The 21,486-nt window shown below is 42.5% G+C and overlaps 1 protein-coding gene and 1 long non-coding RNA gene across 2 annotated transcripts; one reads left to right on the forward strand and one right to left on the reverse strand.

Annotated features, from left to right (window-relative positions):
* Nucleotides 1-1,344: 1,344 nt before the first annotated feature.
* Nucleotides 1,345-15,087, reverse strand: PTTG1IP (PTTG1 interacting protein). The gene is made up of 7 exons (XM_083614986.1): nt 11,415-15,087; nt 8,293-8,345; nt 5,182-5,290; nt 4,287-4,392; nt 4,095-4,160; nt 3,651-3,697; nt 1,345-2,963 (listed from the first exon to the last, which is right to left on the reverse strand). The coding sequence occupies exons 1-7, from the start codon at nt 11,524-11,526 to the stop codon at nt 2,917-2,919; spliced, it is 540 nt and encodes a 179-aa protein (XP_083471112.1). The 5' UTR covers nt 11,527-15,087; the 3' UTR covers nt 1,345-2,916.
* Nucleotides 14,692-20,157, forward strand: LOC310763176. The gene is made up of 4 exons (XR_014548528.1): nt 14,692-14,764; nt 17,203-17,286; nt 18,826-19,084; nt 20,050-20,157. It is a non-coding gene; the product is annotated as an uncharacterized lncRNA (long non-coding RNA).
* The last annotated feature ends 1,329 nt before the right edge of the window (nt 20,158-21,486 follow it).

The raw sequence follows: 21,486 nt of genomic DNA on the forward strand, positions 1-21,486 counted from the left end.
GCAACAAAGAAGATGGGAAGTGTGTTAAATATTGGGCACAATGCAGAAATCTAGGAAGAGGGAAGACTGAAGGGAAGACTGTTAAAAGGTCAAGACAGGAATAATAGAAGAGGAGACATTTAGGTAGCTTTTATTGCCCTTTAAAAATGTGGGGGGGTTATTAGGTTGTTTTTGTTTTGATTGTATGTTTTGTAGTTTTATATTCATATTTTACTCTGTGAACTGCCTGTGGGTATAGGGTAGTATACAAATTGTAATAATAATAATAATAATGGAAGGCAGGTGCATGTACTAGGTGCATGAACTGTTGCAGAGAACTGGCAGAAATAAATGGCACAAGAAACTAGAGGTTAAGCAGGTAAGTCAGTATTAGATCAGGAACAGGGAAACCTGTAGCTCTCCAGAATTGCTGAACTCTAATCAGCCCCTGCCAGCGTCTTACAGGTTCCCTACCTCTGTATTACATGAAATAAATATGACTGGTGTTGAGATGAAAGAAGAGCCAATACCAAGAAGTTTGAACTAAACACAAAAAAAGTGAATGAATGGTGCAGTGGTGTGGCTTTTTAACAGTGAGCAAAATATTAGATGGCCAGAGAGCTGAGGATAGAAGACATTTAGAGTGAGAAACTGGAACCAAGACATTACAGTAATCCAGGCAATAAGAACATTTATTAGAATTTTAGAACAGCCAACGTAAAGTAGTGAGATCTTAGTAGTATTGTAAAGACTAACTAGATTACTAAGTCATGTAGATAGCCCATATATGTGGATAAACAGAGCAAGGCGAACATGCTGTGAGGAATGTTGCAGTGTATCCCCATCCCCAAAAGGTATTATTGTTCAGCCCTCTTGGGGCAGAGTAAAGGTAAAGGTAAAGAGACCCGTGACCGTTAGGGCAGAGTAGGAAGGAATAAAGGACACATTTCATTCGCTTCCCATCTCAAGGCCATCTTCCATTGTGTTATATATTGCTAGCAGGCTTTATTCTTGGACTGGCTGCCAGCCCCAACAACCTGAGGATGTTATACATGTATGTGGAACCTGCCACAAAACATTGCAGTGTGGAGCCTGTTCAGAGTTCCAGCCAGCCATACCCTCTCTTTGAGGAGAGATCACACACACACACACACACACACACACACACCAGTCAGTATAAGCCTTAAGCATTTTTAGTTTTCAAATTTGTGATTCTGTCACTAAAAAACACTTTCTTCAGATGCTGACATCCCTCCCCACTCGTACTCATATTCTTCAGAAAAAGGAGATTGTATGTGGTACAATAATTCCCTATTATTTATATTTGCTTAAGAGGGCAACAGAAAGATTGAATGCCAAGAGATGTAAGATATTAAATATATATTTTATTAAGTAAATAATTACAAATTTTGCTACAGTAATTAATTCATTTTACTTGTTAATATGGCAAAATAATTGTATGAAAGTTTTTATAAAACAATATCCTGTATTTCTGGAATTTACTACGCATTGTCGGCAAATTTCAACTTGTTTTTAAGATGTCAACAGAAGAGTAAAGATATTTAAATGAATAGAAAGTATTATATGTGTTTGTGACTTTGACAACATATATAAAAAGTTTAAGATTACAATGGAATCAGTATCTAATATACCTCCATATGTACGTGTGTTTTTAGAAGAGTGTGGGCATGAAAATTAGACATTTAATTTCTCTATACTATCTAATGCTTTCAATTTTGGGTTGGGGGAAATGACAATATCATTCCACATTTTCCACAAGTTCTGTGTTTATGATCTAGGTGCTATTTCACTCCAGGCAAATGTAGTGTTTAAAGTTTCCTTGGAAACAAACTTTATACATTCCAAGTGTAGCCAGTCCTCCAAATCATTATTTCACGGTTTTGTTTTAATCCACTCTTCCACTTGACAGTAAACATTAAGAAGTTACTTTCCTTATTAATCTGTCTTCATAAAGAAACTCCAGTGCATAGGACTCTTGACGTAGAACAGCCTGAAGAAAAACAGGCTATTGCATCAAGCCAAATATTTTATTGGCAGGCCTTACTCTAGGCAACCCCAAGGCTGCATTATGGTTCTTTACTTCAAAAAAGGAACCTTTTCATTCTTCTGATTTGGTTACTAAGGACATTCTTTCCAAGATTATACATTGCTTCAGATAATTACAAGCAGTACAAAGTTCTTAAATATAAGAAGAGCCTTTAAAATTCCAATACAAGCAGCCATTTAATCAGCACCAGTAAAGCATTCGTATCACACTGTTACTAACATAAATCAGTCTAACTATTTCTGTAGTTGAAGTGATTTAAAAGACGCAAAGGAACAGAAGGAACACGCATACGTAGTCCAGAAGAAAAAGTAGTATTAATATATAAAAGTGCAAACCTTCACAATCACACTATAAAAACATCTGTGCTGCAAACAAAATGTTTTTAAAGATCAATTTAGGCACTTTTTGCTAGTGGCACAATTAAAGCTTATGTTCCTTTCACATAGCCTACCCACCTAGTTTTTTGATATGACCACCCAACTCCTACCCTTCAATTAAAAACAGCTATAATTTGTTGACCATAGAAAAGATTGACAAGAAGAAATGTGCACTGTCCCTCTCCACTTCATGAACAAATTTGTTCCAAGATTTGACCAGCAAACAAAGGTTATGCTATACTATGTAAGAGCACAGACACCTGCAGGACAGAAAGAAGAAAAATCTAACATCTCCAGCCTGCTAGGCCATCTGGTTTTCAGAGGTATGTTTGGCTTGTTCGTTTATCTTGCTGCTTATTAACAGCTGTCTTCTATTAAGACCAATTTTCCATTTGCAATTAAGGCATCTAATTTACTGGATCTTTTAGCAGCTGTACTACACATTCTATAGACAGCACTGGCAGAGCTTACTTTGGCTTTTCAAAAGAAATCTTAGTTGTTTTCAAATTTGGCATATGGGTTCTCTTCTTTAAACAAACCTGGAAAAAAATAACATCTGGTTAGAACACAGAGATCAAAGATATTGGTGAGGGGCAAATATGAAAAGGAAGTAGCCGAGGGAGGTGATGAAAAGTGGTTGCCAGTATTCGTGAAAGTAGGGGACAGGATCAAAGTCTAGTGAACTGCATTTCTCAATAGTTTGCCTATCCAAATATTCCACACAATGTGGCATTTGGTTAAAAAAAACCCCAACAACTCCTTTCTTGCAACATGTTTTTGGACAAGTATTTTAAAGAGTTATAATACAATAAATTATGTTTTATAACATTTTGGCTTAACCCAGAACTGATTGTTTCTTGTCTCAGGGGTACTGATCTAATAATAAGGAAAAGCTGACGACAGCTTATCAGAATTATCAACACCCAAATTACCGTTTAAGCAAAATCAGTTAAATGATACGCTTAGAGAACATAAACTCCAGTCAGTTTTGTACCCTTACTTAGGGAGCAGGGTTTATTTCCGGACATCTGTGTGGAGGTGCAACAGATGGGAGAGAGAGATTGCTGGCAATCAGGGTTTTTTTGGCTTGGTTACCAAGGCCAGTCAAAAACTTTGGGACACCATTCCTTCAGGTAATGAGTTGAAGTGGTAACTATCACATGCTGATATATAGCACACTAAGATGAAGCATCTTATGCATTTGACAGCTAGCCATTGGCACTTACCATATTTTTTCCGGATTTCATCATGCCTTGATTTCATCTCTGCTCTCCTGCAAGAAATATAACATGTCATGGGATGTTTGCAATTTAGAATAATTTTGTATACATTTTTTTCTCCTATGTAGGAAGGAAATTATGTTAGTGAGAAGACAGCTCCCAACTACCTACATTCAAGATTAATTTTATACCCTGTCTTTTGACCAATAGAATCTTTAAAGTGCTTTTCATCAATAGGACCTTCAAGCAGGTTACAATATAATTCCAGATGCTTATAAACACTGGAGTCCTCCAAGGCCAACACGTTAAGTATTACAGCAGAGGAATAATGTAGAAAAAGCACCTGCAACTGCCAGTTACTCCAGATGTTTTCTGCAAACATCTGGTCTTAACATCAAAAGGGAAGGTCGCAGCAGGCCTGACAACATCTGTAGGTTGACAGCAACTTACCTTTCTTCCTGTCTTACTCTTCTCTGCTCTCTCTCTCTGGCAACTTTCTCATCCTCCTTATCAGGTCTGCACAAAACAAGAGCATTTAGGACATATATGATTAGGTATGCCATAACTTGAGGGGTGTCATTAAGGTAAGTATATTACTGGTATTTACGGTATATAAAAATAAGAACATGTTCAGATACTTGCTTTCTGCTCTTTTTTTTCCTGCAGCAACAACAGCAACAAACACAAAGAGCAATAAGGATTATTCCTCCCACCACGGACATTGTAATTATGAGAGCTTCAAAATTCACTGAAATATAACACAAGAAAAGTAGTGAGTGAGCCATTTGCCAAAAAACAAACCCTGAATTTAAAATAGGCCTACGTCATTTAATTCAAAATTAAAGTTATTCTACACAAATCACTGCAAACTTGCCCAGTTAAAGCATGGAGGACAAACTCAGTGCAGCAGCTTCATACAAATGAGCCATTGCATGGGCAATGTCCTCTATAGGACATCTATAACGCTGAGCCTTCTGCTACCACGATAGCTTTAAATTTTCTTTTTTAAGGATTAGTTGCATTTACTATCCAAAACTATTGACCACAAAATGCATAATGGAATCTTCATGTTCAGAAGTTGCTTACCTTTTAATTACCAAAACACTGGGATATCATCATACTCTGCTTAACCTAATAACACCTAACTAACCACTAAAAATGCTAATATCTTTGCTGTGATATAGGAACGTAACTAGAAAGAATCCCCATGATCTTGCTGCAGTAATGATTTGCTGTTTAAACCAGAAAAAAAAAATATCTGCCTGTAAAATAATCTCCCGGAACATTTTGCTGCTAGTAGCAAGTAAAAGGAGTTCCACTCCTTTCTATCAACTTGTAAGCTGTAGTAACTTGATCTGCCCATGTTGCAAGGAGACTGCAAACTTCTGATACGTTTACTTATAATACCCTAAATAATATTAAAGAAAGTTACTGAGAAGAGGAATATTTATTGCATCCAAGAAGCCATCCAGGAATTGTTTATAGAGAAAATTGCAATGCCAATGACACACATGCAGTATTCCTGGAAGTTACTTACCCCAACAGACACCCCAGCGGGCCTTACTCAACTGGCAAAGTGAACTGGGAGGGAGGATATTTCGAACAGGATATTCCAGGCATTGTTTGCTGCTGCTGCACCATAAACACTAGAAAAAGAAGAGGTGGAAAATACAACAAGCCAATAAACAAACAAACAAAACAGCTGAGTAGGATAAAGTTGAAGGGCAATATCCATACTTAGAGGAGACCCACTGAAATATGTTGACTTAAGTAACTTCAAGCCACTGATTTCAACCAGTCTATTCTGAGAATGAACTAGCTGGGTGTTGCCCAAAGATAGTGAAAGGAACACAACTGTATGCCAACATTATCAATATTGCTTCTATGTAATCTTTTTGACTAGAGGGCACTGCCAAGAATTCAAAAGCACTGCTTCAACCTTAGTCCCAACACTGCACTACTGAAGCACTAGGTCCTCTTGAGTTTTGTATTGCCAAGTAATCCCATCTAAAAAAGCATCAAATGTAGGTCATTTTAAAAGGTCATAAAAACTTGTTTCGTCTAGAACTGCAATCCTTTGTACTTGAAGCAAGCTTCCCTTAATTCAGCAGAGACAAACTACTCATTGTGTTAAACACGTGATCACATTTAACATGTCTACACACAAAAACAATCCCAGCCACATTAAAATATGTAGTTGGCTGTTACATATGCATGGGATTAGTACCAAATAAAAATCTTCCTATGTGGAAACCGGGAACTATAATAGATCAGTAAATGAACTGTATAAAGTGGCCACAGATAGAAGCAGAAAGTTGTAGTGATCAAGGAAGACCGTTCTTATGATCAGCACAAGTGAACCCAAAGGGTACCCTGTCAAAAGCACCTAGAGGTCAAGGACTAACATTAGATTCAGACTCTTACAGAAAGAGGCAGCAAATTGGAAGCGGTTTTTCCAAGCCTCAGAATTATACACTGTGCACCTCTAGGGCCTCCATAGTTGCAGTGCTTTCTAAACAATGCATCTGGCATATTAAAGGACTGTGCAGCCAAATAGCCACAACAACAACACACACCCCTCCCAAATTAAGCCCTCATGTTCATATTTAGATGCCATTTTTGCTTAATCTGTTTGCTGGGTGATTAGTACAATTTTTTAATGCTTATAAGGCACAGATGGGGAACCTCAGGCTTGGACACCAAATGCAGCCCTCCACTGTTCTCTTAGCTGGCTCTCGAATATTTTTGCCTGGCTGGAATGTGTCCTTGGAACTTCAATAATATTTCCTGCTTGCCTGAAGTGTGAACAGAAAGTGATGCATGAATGTGTGTAGAAGCAAACCTACTGTACAAAGGTAAAATACACACTTCTGCCTCTAGCCCTGCCCACACTGGCATGTAGTCCCTTAGTAATTGCCCAGAAGGGAATGCAGCTTTTTGACTGAAAATGGTTCCTCATCAGTTCTATAGGGAATGGCAGGGGAGTCCAAATAAGTTCTATAAACTAATAGTGCATTTGTCCAAAACTGGCAGCAAATTCTGCTATCCTTAAAAACTATTTTGACTAAATTTTCAATAGGACTTGAATGCAATAAGTCTTCCTGCATTTTCCCAATATGAAAAGCCAGACAACTGCAAGAAAAATCAAGATCTGGATGCTTCAGTACAATGAGACTTGTATAAAACCCCTGCTCAAGTCCAGGTCATAGAGAAGTTGCTCAGAAGCAACATCTGGTAAATTATAGATCAAAATACTCATTGGATGTTTCTCAGGTATCTCCAGTTCATACATAACTCAAAGATGCTGGCTCTCAAATTTTTGTACTTAAAGACCCCTCTTTTCTTGCCTAAACATGAATCTGCACTTATTGTCAACTAACAGTGATTTCTTTTTAGTTGGACGAACTAGCAACTGATTGAGAAACATTTCTCAAGAATTGGAAGAGGGATTTCACAATACAATTTGCAAGTAAGAGATCACAGGCTTGCAACTTAAATCTGTTGAGGAAGGGGATTAGTTAATTAATTTATTTGAAGTATACTGTATAATGAAGAGTGGTGCCTATGCCTCATATCTATTCATCCCAGGATGATTTGGCTTTATGTAATATTATACTGGTCTCTATAGAAAGAAAAAGGATGTTATAAACTTACTTGAGAAAGCAAGATTTGATAATTTTTGCACAACAAGCTTGATTCTGTATCACTGACCATCCTATTGAGTGTGTGTAGAGTAGATTGTGTAGTGCAGGAGCATCTGAGCCAGGGGTGGCGAACTTATGGCCCTCCAGATGTTGGACTACAAACCCCATCAGCCCCTGCCAGCGTGAGCAACGGTAATAGGATTCCTCACCCCTGTGCTAATCCAACAGCTCCCTGTGCATACACAAAGCTTGTATTCTGGAAGAGGCTTCCCCATTAAAAATAGAAACAATTTGATGCATTCATTCTTACTGCACATGCAGAATTATTCCTTTTATTGTATTTGCTGAGCCCCAGTCCTGATCCACCAGCCCAAAGGAGGGCTCTTGGGAGTAGTTTGGTGCAGGGATACCTAAGGAGGATGTCAAAAGCACCAGAGCAATCACTTCTAATGCTTTATTAAAAGAGAGGTGTAGTCTTTCAACAAGTCAGCCTGCCAGGTCTCCCAGCCTTTACAGATGCGGGAAGGACACTGGAGCAAGGAGATGGCCCAAGCAAATGTTTATACATTCTTTATACCCAAAACAGCATACGTCACTTTGGCCAGCACTTTCCAGCACTTCACCTGACCAGATGAGGGCATAAATGGCAAATAACCAAATCTTACAGATAGTTCCCCTTTTCTGGGCTCAGAGCCCAGCACCCCAAGCCCACAGATAAGGATAAAATCAAAGCAAGCCAATTGGCCTATATCAAAGCAAGTGAATATGAACATATATGAGCTCATGGTTACAACTACCAATTAACTGGGGTTATCTTGACTACCAAGATTGCATTTGCAGGGTTTCTGGAACCGTTCACCTTTGGTTGACGGCATAACCCTGTGGATGAACTCTTGAGTGCCTGAACAGTTTTGGGTTGGGCTGGCCTTTAACATCACAGCACACAGCAGGCTCATAGACAATTTCAAGTTACAATATGCATTCTGCAATTGTATACTACTTACCGTGACATTTTTCAGGCATTCCTCACATGTTTTGTTTGTGTACTGTTGGCAGCCTATTGTGAGAGAGTAGAGGAATGATATGTTAGTTTATAATTGACAATGCATTAAGTTAAAGGTAAAGGACCCCTGACAGTTAAGTCCAGTCACGAACAACTCTGGGGTTGTGGTGCTCATCTCACTTTACTGGCCGAGGGAGCCAGTGTTTGTCCGCAGACAGTTTTTCCAGGTCATGTAGCCAGCATGACTAAGCCGCTTCTGGCAAAACCAGAGCAGCGCACGGAAACGCTGTTTACCTTCCCACCGGAGCAGTACCTATTTATCTACTTGCACTTTGACATGCTTTCGAACTGCTAGGTTGGCAGGAGCTGGGACCGAACAACGGGAGCTCACCCAGTTGCGGGGATTTGAATCGCCGACCTTCCAATCGGCAAGCCCAAGGCTCGTTGGTTTACACCACAGCGCCACCCAACCCCTGCATTAAGTTAGTCACTCACTATTGCAGTTTTCTCCCATAATATATTTTGCTATTTTAAAAAATAAGGCTGAACTCTACTAGTAGAAGTTTGTGGGATTCCCTGATGCCAGGAATCTAAGCCAAGTTGCTTATGGTTGTAAACATTTACTTCCTATTTTAGGACAGAAAATTAAAACAGTCCAAAATTCATTCCCATAATTTGCAACAATCATTTCTTAGACATTAAAATTCAGGCAAAGAGGAAACTTCTAAACTACTGTATGGCTATTATTTACTTGTATATATATGCTGTGCTGAACTGCTCTCAGGTAGGTACACAAAGTAGGTGTAATATGATGCAATTAAGATTCGACATTAGTGTCAGTACAATTGTGCAGTTGATTAATGAGGTCATGTTTAGCAATCAACTTTACAGAATAAAGTTCTAAGCAAGTGTCTTCTAGAACAACCCTGAGCACATGACACAGCCTGGTTTAGCTCAATTACAAGGAAGTGGTTTAGCAACAGGGCACTCATCTTGGTTTCCAGCATCTGTACAATGTTGTCAACTCAGTTGCAAATGCTGGCCAAGGAAACATCTGGGTTAAAGGAAGTGAAATGCCCCTATGCCCACACACAGTTCAAATGAACTAGTCAATGAAGGTGACTGAGGTAAACTATGAAAGCAACGCTATAGCCATATCCTATCATGTATTTTACTCAAGTGAAAACTGACACCAGAAATATAGGATAACTTATACAGTGGTACCTCAGGTTACATACGCTTCAGGTTACATACTCCGCTAACCCAGAAATAGTGCTTCAGGTTAAGAACTTTGCTTCAGGTTGAGAACAGAAATCGTGCTCCGGCGGCGCGGCAGCAGCAGGAGGCCCCATTAGCTAACGTGATGCTTCAGGTTAAGAACAGTTTCAGGTTAAGTATGGACCTCCGGAATGAATTAAGTACTTAACCCGAGGTACCACTGTACTAAGTTAGACATTAACCATATGAGCTTTCTAACTTGGGATGACAGGGGACTGAACCTTCTGCATGCAAAGCATATGGCATGGTGCTTCTTACAAGCACCATAACAATGCCATTCATGCTTATAAGGGTAAACCCCACTGTTTTCAACCCTAAACAAACTTTTTTGCATTCAGCAATTAGCCACATCATGAAATTCAGAAATGGCATCCCTGTTGTCCCAAGACCACACAAGGAATAGCCCAGAATGAACTACAACAGCCAACTTTGGACTTGCAGTTTCTCCAGAGATCTGAAGTTCCCACATTAACCAACAGCACTCTTTATACAATCAAGTGATCAAAGTGTGCTAAGGAGCAACTAATCTGTATCACATGGCTGGATATCAGGAGTTTTGCTACAACTATTTATTGCCTGGCAAACACATAACATTAGCTCACTGAACAAATGAACTCAGCCTCAAATTCAGAGACTAAAGAAACCAACCTTACTCACTTACGGTAAATCTAATGCTTCAGTTCCAACTTAAGGAATGCAAACGAACAAGAACAGAGACCAGACACTGATTACACCAGTGCTTTCTCAAGCCGGTAAATTCAGTACAGTTTTTTAGAGCTGTCACCAGTTTTCATAAATCTTAGGCAATCAAACTTGCATGTGTGTAAAAAATTACAGTGGTACCTCGGGTTAAGTACTTAATTCGTTCCAGAGGTCCGTTCTTAACCTGAAACTGTTCTTAACCTGAAGGACCACTTTAGCTAATGGGGCCTCCCGCCGCCGGAGCATGATTTCTGTTCTCATCCTGAAGCAAAGTTCTTAACCTGAGGTACTATTTCTGGGTTAGCAGAGTCTGTAACCTGAAGTGTATGTAACCTGAAGCGTATGTAACCAGAGGTACCACTGTAGTTCTGAAGCAGGAATATGTGGTAGGAGGAATCCCCTTTCATGTGAGAAAAAGCCCCTTTTTAAGATAAGTTTTCCATCTCTATTTTTTTAAAATAATAATGATGATGCTTGGATTCAAGATACATTTTGGGGTGAGGTGGGCAGCCAATCTGCAATATTGCTGAGGACCCTTTCACATTGCAGCCCTTAGGTTATAGGGCATAGGCATAACCATGACTTTGGGGGGGAGGAACGGGACCTAGGTATCTGGTCAGTTAAGTATTTTAACATGGGGGGCAGGCTTCATGTTGGGGGGGGTCATAACCTCAGTTAAGTATTTTCAATCCTTTACAGTACTTGACTGGGGAGGCAGGTGCCCCCCCTTGGCTACGCCCATAGTTTATAGGGTTTGCCCCCGCGCATTCCCATCGCTGCGTTTCGAACGGGCTTTCCAGGTATCGTGCATACGCGCCCATAAAAACAAACTTTCAGGAAAACACTTCGGATCCCCGGCAACGCGTCACAGAGGGCAATAAAGCTAACAAAATAAAACAAATCACAGCAAGCCCTCGTCGGAAACGAGTCGCCGTTTTGGAAAGGGGAGAGGAGAAAGGACGCACGGGCCCTTCGGGGGCCACGAAGGGCACGTCCACACCGGAGAGCCGCGCAATCGGCGTTTAAAAGCGGCGAGGGGCGGGAAAAGGAGCGGGCCCGGGGCTGCCGAGGGAAACTACCGCGGCTGCCTCGGCCGCCCACAACTCCCTGCCCCCGAGAGGCGCCAGGGCCGAGGTCTCTCACCTGCTTGCTCCCCGGGCCCGGGCGTGGGGGCTCCGCGGGCGACAGCGAAGAGCAGCGGGACGCAGAGCAGGAGCAGGGGCCGCGGAGAGGCTCGGAGGCAGTGGTGGCCCATGGCGGAGAAGGCGCCCCGCAAAGCCAGGCTCCCTCTTCTTCTGGCGCCAGGAAACACTCTCTCTCTCACACTCACACACACACTTTTCTGCTTTCACTGCGCTTCTTTCTCCTCAGTTCTCCGAGCTCAACAGGAAACAAACACACCCACACCCGCCGTGACACACGCTCAGTCGCGCTCCCGCGCACAGGCCGTTCTCCACCCGCGCCCTCCTCACTGACGGGGCGGGAGCGCGCGCTGGGCGGGACAACTGGGCAGCTCCCCCCGAAAGGTGGGGCCGAGGGAACGCGCGCTCCCGCAAGGAAGCCGTAACCATCACAACCGCGCCGAAGGACGAATGCTACTCTGGCAAAGCGCTTTCTAGGTGCCGCCCAACCGCGCGCGCTCTCCATCTCTCCACAAGGCTCTTTGGCGCCCCTCATCAAGGCCGCAGCAGCAGCAGCGATAGCAGCCGTTGGGAGTTCAGGCGTTCCCTGTTCAGATTACTGTACCGGTATTTCTGCGAGGCGCCCTGTCCTCTCGCGCGCGGAAAAGAGGAGCAGAAGCCCGCCGCGCCATCGAATTGAGTGACTTAGGAGGTTTACACAGCTTTATGATTGCACGGGATGGAAGCTGCCTTGCGCCAAGTCTCCCCCTCGTTGATCCGTCTAGCTCAGTGACTCTTCAAGGATTTAGAGAGGAGTCTTTCTTTCCCAGCCCTACCTCCTTGGAGACACACAAGGGACTTTGGGCACGCAAAGCACGTGGCAAGGCTTGCACTCCAAGATCATAAAGCAGTGAGGAGTCTTTCTCATCACATTTCCCTAATCCATTTTAAGGGGGGGGACACGGGGTAGGGGTGCCAGGGACCAAACTACAGACTTTCTGCACGAGGGTAAAAGGAGCCTCCTCCATAGCCCTCATCGTGACTAATAGCCATTGATAGGCTTGACTTGTCCTCCGTTAATTCAGCCAATCCTCTGAAAGTCATCCTAGTTGGTGGTCCTCACTGCCTCCTGTGCAAAGCTTGAGCTCTATCCCAGATCACTAGTCCCCCTCGTCCCATTTATATGTCTTTTACCCAGGGTAAGCTCTGTCAGACAGCAGCTTTTGTGCTGCTCTGGTTTTAATCATCGTTGATTAAAGTAATCAGCCTTGTTGGTCCATTGGGGAGGAAATATCCAAACAGCAATAGTTGCATGATATGAGTATTAGGACCAATTAAAAATTAAGCAAGCTGTTGAGGTCACCAGTACTCTTCTATAGGGTAGTTGTTAAATAAAAGAAAAAAATATACTGCATGGTGCTGGTGCCAATTCCAGGTGGGGAGTTTTAGCATCCCACCACCTAGGTGGGTCCTTTATCCTGGCATGAATGTGGGTGACGCTGTGGTCTAAACCACTTGAGTCTCTTGGGCTTGCCAATTAGAATGTCAGCGGTTCAAATCCGTGCAACGGGGTGAGCTCCTGTTGCTCTGTCCCAGCTTCTACCAACCTAGCACTTCGAAAGCACACCAGTGCAATTAGATAAATGGGTACCACTGTGGCGGGAAGGTAAACGGCGTTTCCGTGCGCTCTGGCTTCCATCACGGTGTTCCATTGCACGTGACCTGGAAAGCTGCCTGTAGACAAACACCAGATCCCTCAGCCTGAAGCGAGATGAGTGCCACACCCCATAGTCACCTTTGACTGGACTTGACAGGTCCTTTACCTTTTACCTTACCTTTTGTCGTGGCATGGTGGGCCCCATCTCCTCCTTTCTTCAGCTCCCCATCCTTAACTGATCTTTGAGAGTGGTAGGCTCAGCAGCAGACAGAGAGGTCAGTCTAGCAGCAACTATTGCTGGTGGTGCCTGCCATTTCAATTGTCCGGGACCCTGATATAAGCATTATGCTGGAATAAGGCAACCAAAGCACTAGAAGCATTATTGTAGGGGAATTTAAACAGGTGTCTCCTTGTGTGTGTGGAGAGACAGAGATTCCTATAGTGTTTTTTTTTGGGGGGGTGTCAAAGCAACAATAAACTGAGCAGCAAAACCCAGTTTTCATATGGCAAAGCGTGTTGGAGAGAAATGGAATTCAGCCATTGCAGTTACACCATGGTGTCCCCTTCCATATTTACATCTGGATCACAAGAAGATGTGTCTGTTGGAATAATATCTACTTTGTTATATGAGGTTAAAATAGTGATTGTAACAACAGAGATTATTTTGTCCATTACAGTATTAACAGTAAAAAAGAAAGAAAATTAAAATGACCACACGATGGTGCCATCATCTTGAAGTATATATAAAAGCCTGAAAAGAACATGTTAGCTAACTTGTTTTGAAGACTGTCTTCCAAAAGCTATTTAACAGCCCCCCTGGGAAATTTTTGGAAAGGCATAAGATTTCAGTCGGTGCAGAATTCACAATGGTTTTTAAAAGTTTATTTTTGTTGTGTATGTTTGGTTTTTTGAAGAACTGTGGGCATTTTCCAGGTGACCTGGAATACTGAGCATTCATCTTAATTAGTTCTTAGAGAAGTTAGGACATTCATTTTGATTTGCTTGTGAGGAGTTTAGACAATGTTATATCAAAATTTCAATCCACTGAAGAAGCAGATTTGTTACACAAGTCCTCCAAAACAACTTTAATTGCACAAACTGGATTTGCTGATAGGTGATTGAATCCCACCTGAAAATACTGAAAATCTGAAAGTGCCCTGTGAAACAGGAGGGCTTAATAACAGGCATGGAAAGAAAATAAACAGAATATTGTCAGGATAAAAGCAATGGACAAAATTCAATTGTGAAAAATTGAGTTCCATGAGGACTCAGGAGGGGATAAGGGCTAAGGCAAGAGATGCACTGAATATTTTTCACAAGGGTTGCTGATCAAATTCAAACAAGAGCTGAGCTTTTAACACCCTGAAATTATTTTCCACTTTGGGTTAAAATTTGCGCTGAAGAAAAATTCCCAGCTTTCGTCCTCCCACACCAATCCTCAAGTACTCTCCTCATGAGTTCCCCCCAGTGCCCACCTACTCTTCTGCTTAAGGCCTTTCCTGGTGTTTGTGGGAGTAGTGGCAACACACAGAGGCAGGAAAAGAGGCAGATCCCCACCAGAATGCTTGACATCCTTCTGGGCTGTTATGCTTATTTGCTGCTACACAGCACATCAGTACACTATCCCAGGACCCAGTGGCCACTGAGAGATTTGAGTTTTCCCGAGAACGACTACAATCCTAAACCCTGTGGATATTCAGGAATTTTGCTGTAAGGTATGGTCTCACTCTCACTGGTACACCCCCTGGCATCCGCAGTCCTTGTTAGCCTCCATTATAGCTGCTGGGATGGAACAAGTTCCTATGTGTGCGTGTGATTGGAGTACCGCAAGACACCTAAGGACACACTAATGTCGATAATCTGCTCTTCATTGTTCTCCTTGTCTACTTGTGCTTCTTTTTGCCAAGTATGGGGGACCTGTGGCTGTGGTACTCCAGCTTCTATCAGTCCCCACCAGCATAGCCAGGGGTCAGAGATTCAGAGCGTTGTAGTTCAACATCTGGAAGGCCACAATTTCCCCATACCTGCTTTTTGCAAAGTGCCCTTTCCACAAAAGTTCCCTGACACCCAGCTGCCCCTTATGTGCTCATGGTTCTATAGTCATCGTGACACCCACCCATGCTGTGCATCTTGATACATGTGAATTGTGTTTCATTGGTGGAGCTATGTTATACATTAGATGCTATGCTATGACCAATGACCTTAGGTGTTAATGTGAGATTTCCCTGTATAGCAAATACCAACTTCAGAGGAGGAATATTCCTTAGGAATGTAACATAGGAGGAAAGGGTTAAGTCCCCCCTTCATACTGTAATCCCAATAATTTCCAGCCCCCCACCCTGATGCTATTTGCATTTTTAGAACCACAATTTAAGGGCACACAGAGGCTGGCCCTTTGTCAACAACCAGGGACCTGCACTTGGAGAACTTTTATTTTCACAGTGTGCATCCTGAGCACACCTTAAACCAGCAAAGCATATCTTTCTTTCTTTTTTTGCTCATGCTCTTTGAAGAAAGACTAGAAAAATGTTATGTACTGAGTTGAATAGGATCCAAACTGCAGCAGTCTGATTGGTCCTAGAACAATAGGATCCAAAAGGCAGCAGTCTGATTGGTCCTAGAACAAAATGATTCAGAATGCAGCAGTCTGATTGGTCCTAGAACAATGCAGCAGTATGATTGGTTGGCAGGAACCACCCAATCATGCTCCAGATAGAAGTGAATCCACAACCTGATTGGCTTACAGTAGAATTCCGGAATTAGCCAATCATGTGCAGCCCATTGTGTAAATAATGTATTTAAAGCAGATGCTTTGAGGGGACTTTCATTCATTCCTCCTCACCACTATGAGCTGAATAAAGAGCATGAAATCACTTTGTGACTCTGAGTATATTTCAAAAAACATTGGTGGAATTATGCAAATATGGTCAAAATGTCTCGCATCAGGTTTTCAGAAGCATCCAACAAACAATAAGAGATTTTGCAGCTGGCATGGTGAGGCCATGAGTGTATGACCAAGGTGAAACAAAGAATGGAGTAACTGACAAGGAACAATTGTAAATTTGTGGATAATTATTGCCTTTGTTTGAAAAAGATGACTGTTACGGGGATGATAAACACTATGGGTGGAAAAGAATGAGGAGGGGTGTTCTTCACTGATTAGCAAACCAGCTGTGGAGAAAAGCTCTAATCACTCACCCTCCATTCTGCCTGAGTGAGTCAGGCATATCCTTGCTGCAGTGTTCCCAAATACACAGCAACAGGTGGAGTGTGGGGACTTCACTGATAACCAACACTGAGATAGCTATTAGGGTTGCCATATTTCAAAAAGTAAAAACCAGGACACCCCGAAAGTTGTTGAGCTTTTTTCCGATTTACTTGCCTAAGATCGAGGACAAAGTACCGCTTTTCGGAAATTCCACCTTTGAAATCCCAGTAATATCCAGGGAAATCCGGACATATGGCAGCCCTGATAGCCATCTCCCAACTCGCAAAACCTGTCAACCCTCTACCTGGTGAATATGACTGGCTTGTGATTGGTGGAGTATCACCAGCTGTCAATCAAGCCCGCCAAAGTGGACTGTTGCAAACAGTGTGTGTCATTTGCCCTTCTTCATTCCCCCAACCTGCAACATATTCTTGAAGTTTGTTAGGGTCAGAGGTGACCATTCAGCATAAACTTGCAGTGTTAGTTTGGATTAAGTGTAGGATTATTTAGACCAGTATTTTTGTATCACAAGCAGCATACTGGCTGCTTCCCCTCTCGTCTTCCTTTTTATCCTTTGAATAAACTGCTTAATTGGATTACTGGGCTGTACTGGTTTCTGAACGCACTCAAAGGCTAGTTAACCTCTCTTATGGCTTAGGCAACTGGGTCTACACAATGCCTTGGAGGGCACAATGGCTTGGACACATTGGTGGAAGGAAATAGAAGGAGTAGGGAGAACAGTTACAATGAAAGCAATAGCCGCCATGCATTTCCAGTATGCAAACTGCCCAACATTATGGGGCTCTGTTAATGTCTAACAACCTGGATCTACTTGCTGGTAAATCCTTTCAGTGAGTCACTGTTACATTCCAAGAAACTCCTCATTTCCCAGAAACTCTTCTAAGCCACAAGATTCTAGCTGCTTTATAATATTCACTGTGATAGATGGTCCTCCTTTGGCATCTGCATCCTCTGATGGATTCTGCAGTCATTAAGAGACGATGTTCTTCAAATGGATCAGGAACGGAGGTGTGTTCATTTCTGCCACGATATTGTTCCATCATATAGATTTTCTAGATGAGAGTATCTAGTTAAGCAGGCTGTGGAAGAAGCTCCAAGGATACGACTAGGACCTGGACAAGGATGGATGCGGTTTTCATCAGCTAAAAGCTGGCCATCATCAGCTGCCTGTCTGAGAGCTCTGCCTTTGTTTATTTATCTCCTACTTGGCATTAAGCCAGCTGATGTGAAGTTACAGAATGCCCAGAAGCAGAGCCGTAGCTGGGTGGGTGGGTTGGGGGTGTCTAGCCAGGGTTTCTGCCCCAGATGAATCCTCCAGAGGGGCGCCATTGAGGCTTCCAGCCTCCCAGCATGTCTGGGCTTCAACCAGAGAGAACGATGAAAAAGTGAATAGCAATCGGGCGCTCCATCTTTCCCCTTCCCCCACGAAGCTGTAGAAGGCTCATTTACAATGCGATGCAGGGAGAGGAGGAAGAGTTGGAAAATCTGGAGAGGCTGTGTGGCTCTCCCCAGTGAAGCAGAAGATAGGATCCGCTGTGGGTTTGCTACTGTGCGATAAAGAAATTCTGGAGAAATAGAGGGAGGGGCTGGAAGCTGAGGAAGAGAATCAGTTGGATTAGATGATCCTTGGGTTCCCTTCCAGTTATTTCCAACAGCCACACCTTTACCTATGTGGCATGAGATAGTGTGAGATGATTATGGCCATGACGTCAGATGGATATGGCTTGCATAAAATGGCCTCAGAGATGCCCCATGAGCCGAAGGTATCCCATGCCTAGTTTGCTGCCTATTTTCCCACTCTGAAGGAGAAGCTTTCCAGACCCACTGCAGTGTGTCCTTTTCTAGGGAGCTCATAATATCTGATCTGCTTTCCCCAGCAAGCTCCTCACTGAAGGTGGTTTTATCCAGCTACATTTCTGCCACCTTCCTTCCTTCCTTGGGTATGGAAGGGACAGGCAAGGCAGGCCCAAGACTTATTGCTGCAGGAGGCAGAACAGCAAATTATCCCCCTCCTCCAAGTTTTGGTGCGCATTACCCAAGGCAAATCAAGTTATTTTGGCACTTGAAGCACAAATGCTTCTTAATGTGCCTGGCAGCAAAAAAAAGATCGATGACTATAAGTTAAATAACCTACAATTTGCTACTTGTTCATGACACCCAAAATCAGCTGCCTGAGGAGCTGTTTCACTCTTCCTAGGGTAGGCCCAGCCCTGAACAGGCACCCCAGACTATTACATTGATTTTGCCAGCTGCTGTACTGATTCTAGAGACAGCCAAAAGAACATAATTAAGAGTCCCCCCCCCCCAACACACATACAGCAAAAGGCCCCAGATGCTTTAAACGTTCCTCACTGGGAATGTGCTCCAACTCCCTGATCATTTTGGCTGCTCTTTTCAGCACCATTTGCAGCTCTTCTATAACCTTTTAGACATGGAGGTGAGCAGAACTCAATATTTCTGAGTATATAAGGATGTTATTATATTGGAAGTTTTGTTTCTGATCCCTAACCTCGGCTTTGCCTTCTCCTCTCCCCTCCCCCACCCCAGCTGCTGCATACTGAGTTGTTGCTTTCTTTGAGCTGTCCACCACAACCCATCATTGTGGTGCATCTCAGAATCTTAGAGAAACACAGGTACTGCCTCCTGGACTGCTGTTTCCCTGACTTCCTAAAACACACACAAAAACAGGATACAACAAGTGACACTTTCTCTGAGTGAGCACTTATTTCCAAACTTGCTTTTGGTACATCTATGCAGGAATGATCATCATGGCGATTTCACCCAGTAGCATGTTGTCTTGCTAGAGGTCAGTCTCAAGGCTGTAGGATTCCAGCCTCATAGAATTCTAGCACATTTGAATTTAATTAGTGTTTTAAGACATTTGTTATCTGTCTCTCTCCATCAGGATTTCAGTGTGTAAGAAGCTCTGAGATGGTTGTTCCAGCATATGGCTGTAACTAGCCTCTTTTGTTTCAGACCAGAACAAAGTTTGAACTAGCATTTTTCTCTGCCAATAGTTTAGAAACTTTTACCTCTTGTAACTAAGCAGTGTTTTACTGCCTGTGCAATTTTTCTGACTGCTTTATGGAAAAGTACATGAACCCAACCTTTGAAAAGTTTTGTAAGTAAACCATTTTGTACAATGATAGCCTTAGATTTTTATGTGTATAGGAAGATAGGTTGTGATGGTTTAAACACATCCAATGCACATCTAAAACACATGAGTTCCCTCAAAGAATCCTGGGAACTGTAATTTGTTAAGAGTACTGGGAATTGTAGCTCTGTGTAATGGGAAACTACAATTCCCAGGATTCTTTTGAGAAAATCACGTTCTTTAAATGTGTGTTGAATATGTTTTAAATGTTTGGTGTGGATAGGCTGAAGTTCATGTTTCAAGTGCTGAATATGTTATCTAGGAAATAGGGTGTTAGCCATGAGCCTGGAAGATCTGTCTTCAAAATTATAGCTCCGCTCTGTGAGGGCTCTTGGTTCTTGCCTAATGAACATAGTAATGATTTTAGCTCAGAGGGTTCTGGTGGACATGAATGAGCAATAATAAAGACCTTTGCAGGCTTAACCGAGCTATGTAAATAATTATTAATATCGTCGTAAAGAAAACACTGTTCATTCCCACAGATTGCCTGTCACTTCAGACAGGAAGTCCCCCCAGCCCGGTCTGTCTCCATTTATAAATATGATGTGTTTGTTTTTTATTTCTCTTTCATTCATGAATGGCCAAATGCACTGTCTGATTTCCCACGGTGGTGAAAGGAGGGAGACAACATGGCAGGGGAGAACAGAGGAGATGGAGAGACTGACTGAACCCTGAGTGGAATTATCAGGAAGGGCACCCAAGCAGACTGGACAATAATATAATAATCCTCCAGCACATCATGGCTCTGGTCAAAAGCATGAGCTGAGGGCACAGGCCTTTCTGGTTTCTCAATATTTTTACATGTATCCTCTACCAATTCATCATTTCAGCACAATTCACGCATACATTTCAAGCATGTCTCTCTCACTCCCCTAATCCTGGGCACTCTAGTTTACCCCCAACAGAGCTCCAATTCTCACCACCTTTAACAAACTATACCCCCTAGGATTCTTTGTGTGGGGGATGCTTTAAATGTCCGAATTGCTCAGCTAAAAATGAAAACAAAGCCAACACATATGGGTGTGGCAAGGACACAAAGTAAAAATTTCAGGTTTTCCATGATCTTTAAATGCAAGATCCCTGAGATCCATAGTTTCCTCTGCTGATACCATAAAGAAAATCTGGGCTCCAATGCTTAAAACTACACATCCAGGACATTGCTGCTCACATGGATGACCCTAATCACTTTCATATCTAGAGCCCACCACCATGCTCAGTCTAACCTTGTACCACCATCGCTTTCAATCCCTGTTAAGAGCTGCATAAAAATCAAAGTTCCAGTCCTTCACGGCAAGCAGGAAAACTGGAGGCAGCTGTAGCAAGACTGCAGCAGCTCTTACACAAGCGATGGAGGGCAGGAACCTGTTGTCCTTGAAATGTTGTTCACCATGCACTGCCTGCTTTCATTTAAGCTGATCAGCATCTATCTTGACTACATGTAGAGAAAGAAAAAAAGGGGGAGTGATAGTGGTGGAGGATAAAACTCTAGCACCCCTTTCAGAGCAAAAGTACACAGTGTCAACAAGCCCCCAGAGAAGTAACCTGGGGCCAAAGGGAAACATACGGTTGTATCCAACATTAGTTCTAATCAGAGTAGACCCGTTAACATTAATGGGGACGAATAACTTAATTTCAATGGGTCTACTCTGAGTAGAATTTATTGTGGCGATTAAATGAGCATTGGGAGAACCACCTTGAACAGCACCTTGAGCTTCTTGGAGAAAAAGGTGGGATATAAATGCAACAAACCAACCAACAAACCAACAGTCGTCTTGAGGCCCTCCTCTTGCCCCCACATCAGTAGCATATTTCAGTACATGAAATATCATAGAATCATAGAATTGTAGAGTTGGAAGGGACCAGATATACGGTAACTCAATTTTTTATTCTCCATCCAACTTGAAACCATACTGAGCTTGGCTTAGCCTTGCAAATGCGCTAGCAGTTTTATTGCAGTACCATAACATATGTCATAGTTTTGTATGTAGCACTTAATGATGATCCAGTCCTTAAAAACCATAAAAACTCAGTAGACAGAGAAATGGCTTCCCTAT

The sequence above is a fragment of the Podarcis filfolensis genome (assembly GCF_964270895.1).
Source record: "Podarcis filfolensis genome assembly, chromosome: 5".
Classification (NCBI taxonomy): Eukaryota; Metazoa; Chordata; class Lepidosauria; order Squamata; family Lacertidae; genus Podarcis; species Podarcis filfolensis.

Excerpts from the sequence above, each read along its gene's own strand:
- PTTG1IP (XM_083614986.1), bottom strand. The coding sequence starts at position 11,526 with ATGGGCCACCACTGCCTCCGAGCCTCTCCGCGGCCCCTGCTCCTGCTC. Across the intron at positions 5,291-8,292 it reads AATGCCTGAAAAATGTCACG|TGTTTATGGTGCAGCAGCAG; the intron begins GTAAGTAGTATA and ends TTCTTTTTCTAG. Across the intron at positions 4,393-5,181 it reads CCGCTGGGGTGTCTGTTGGG|TGAATTTTGAAGCTCTCATA; the intron begins GTAAGTAACTTC and ends GTTATATTTCAG.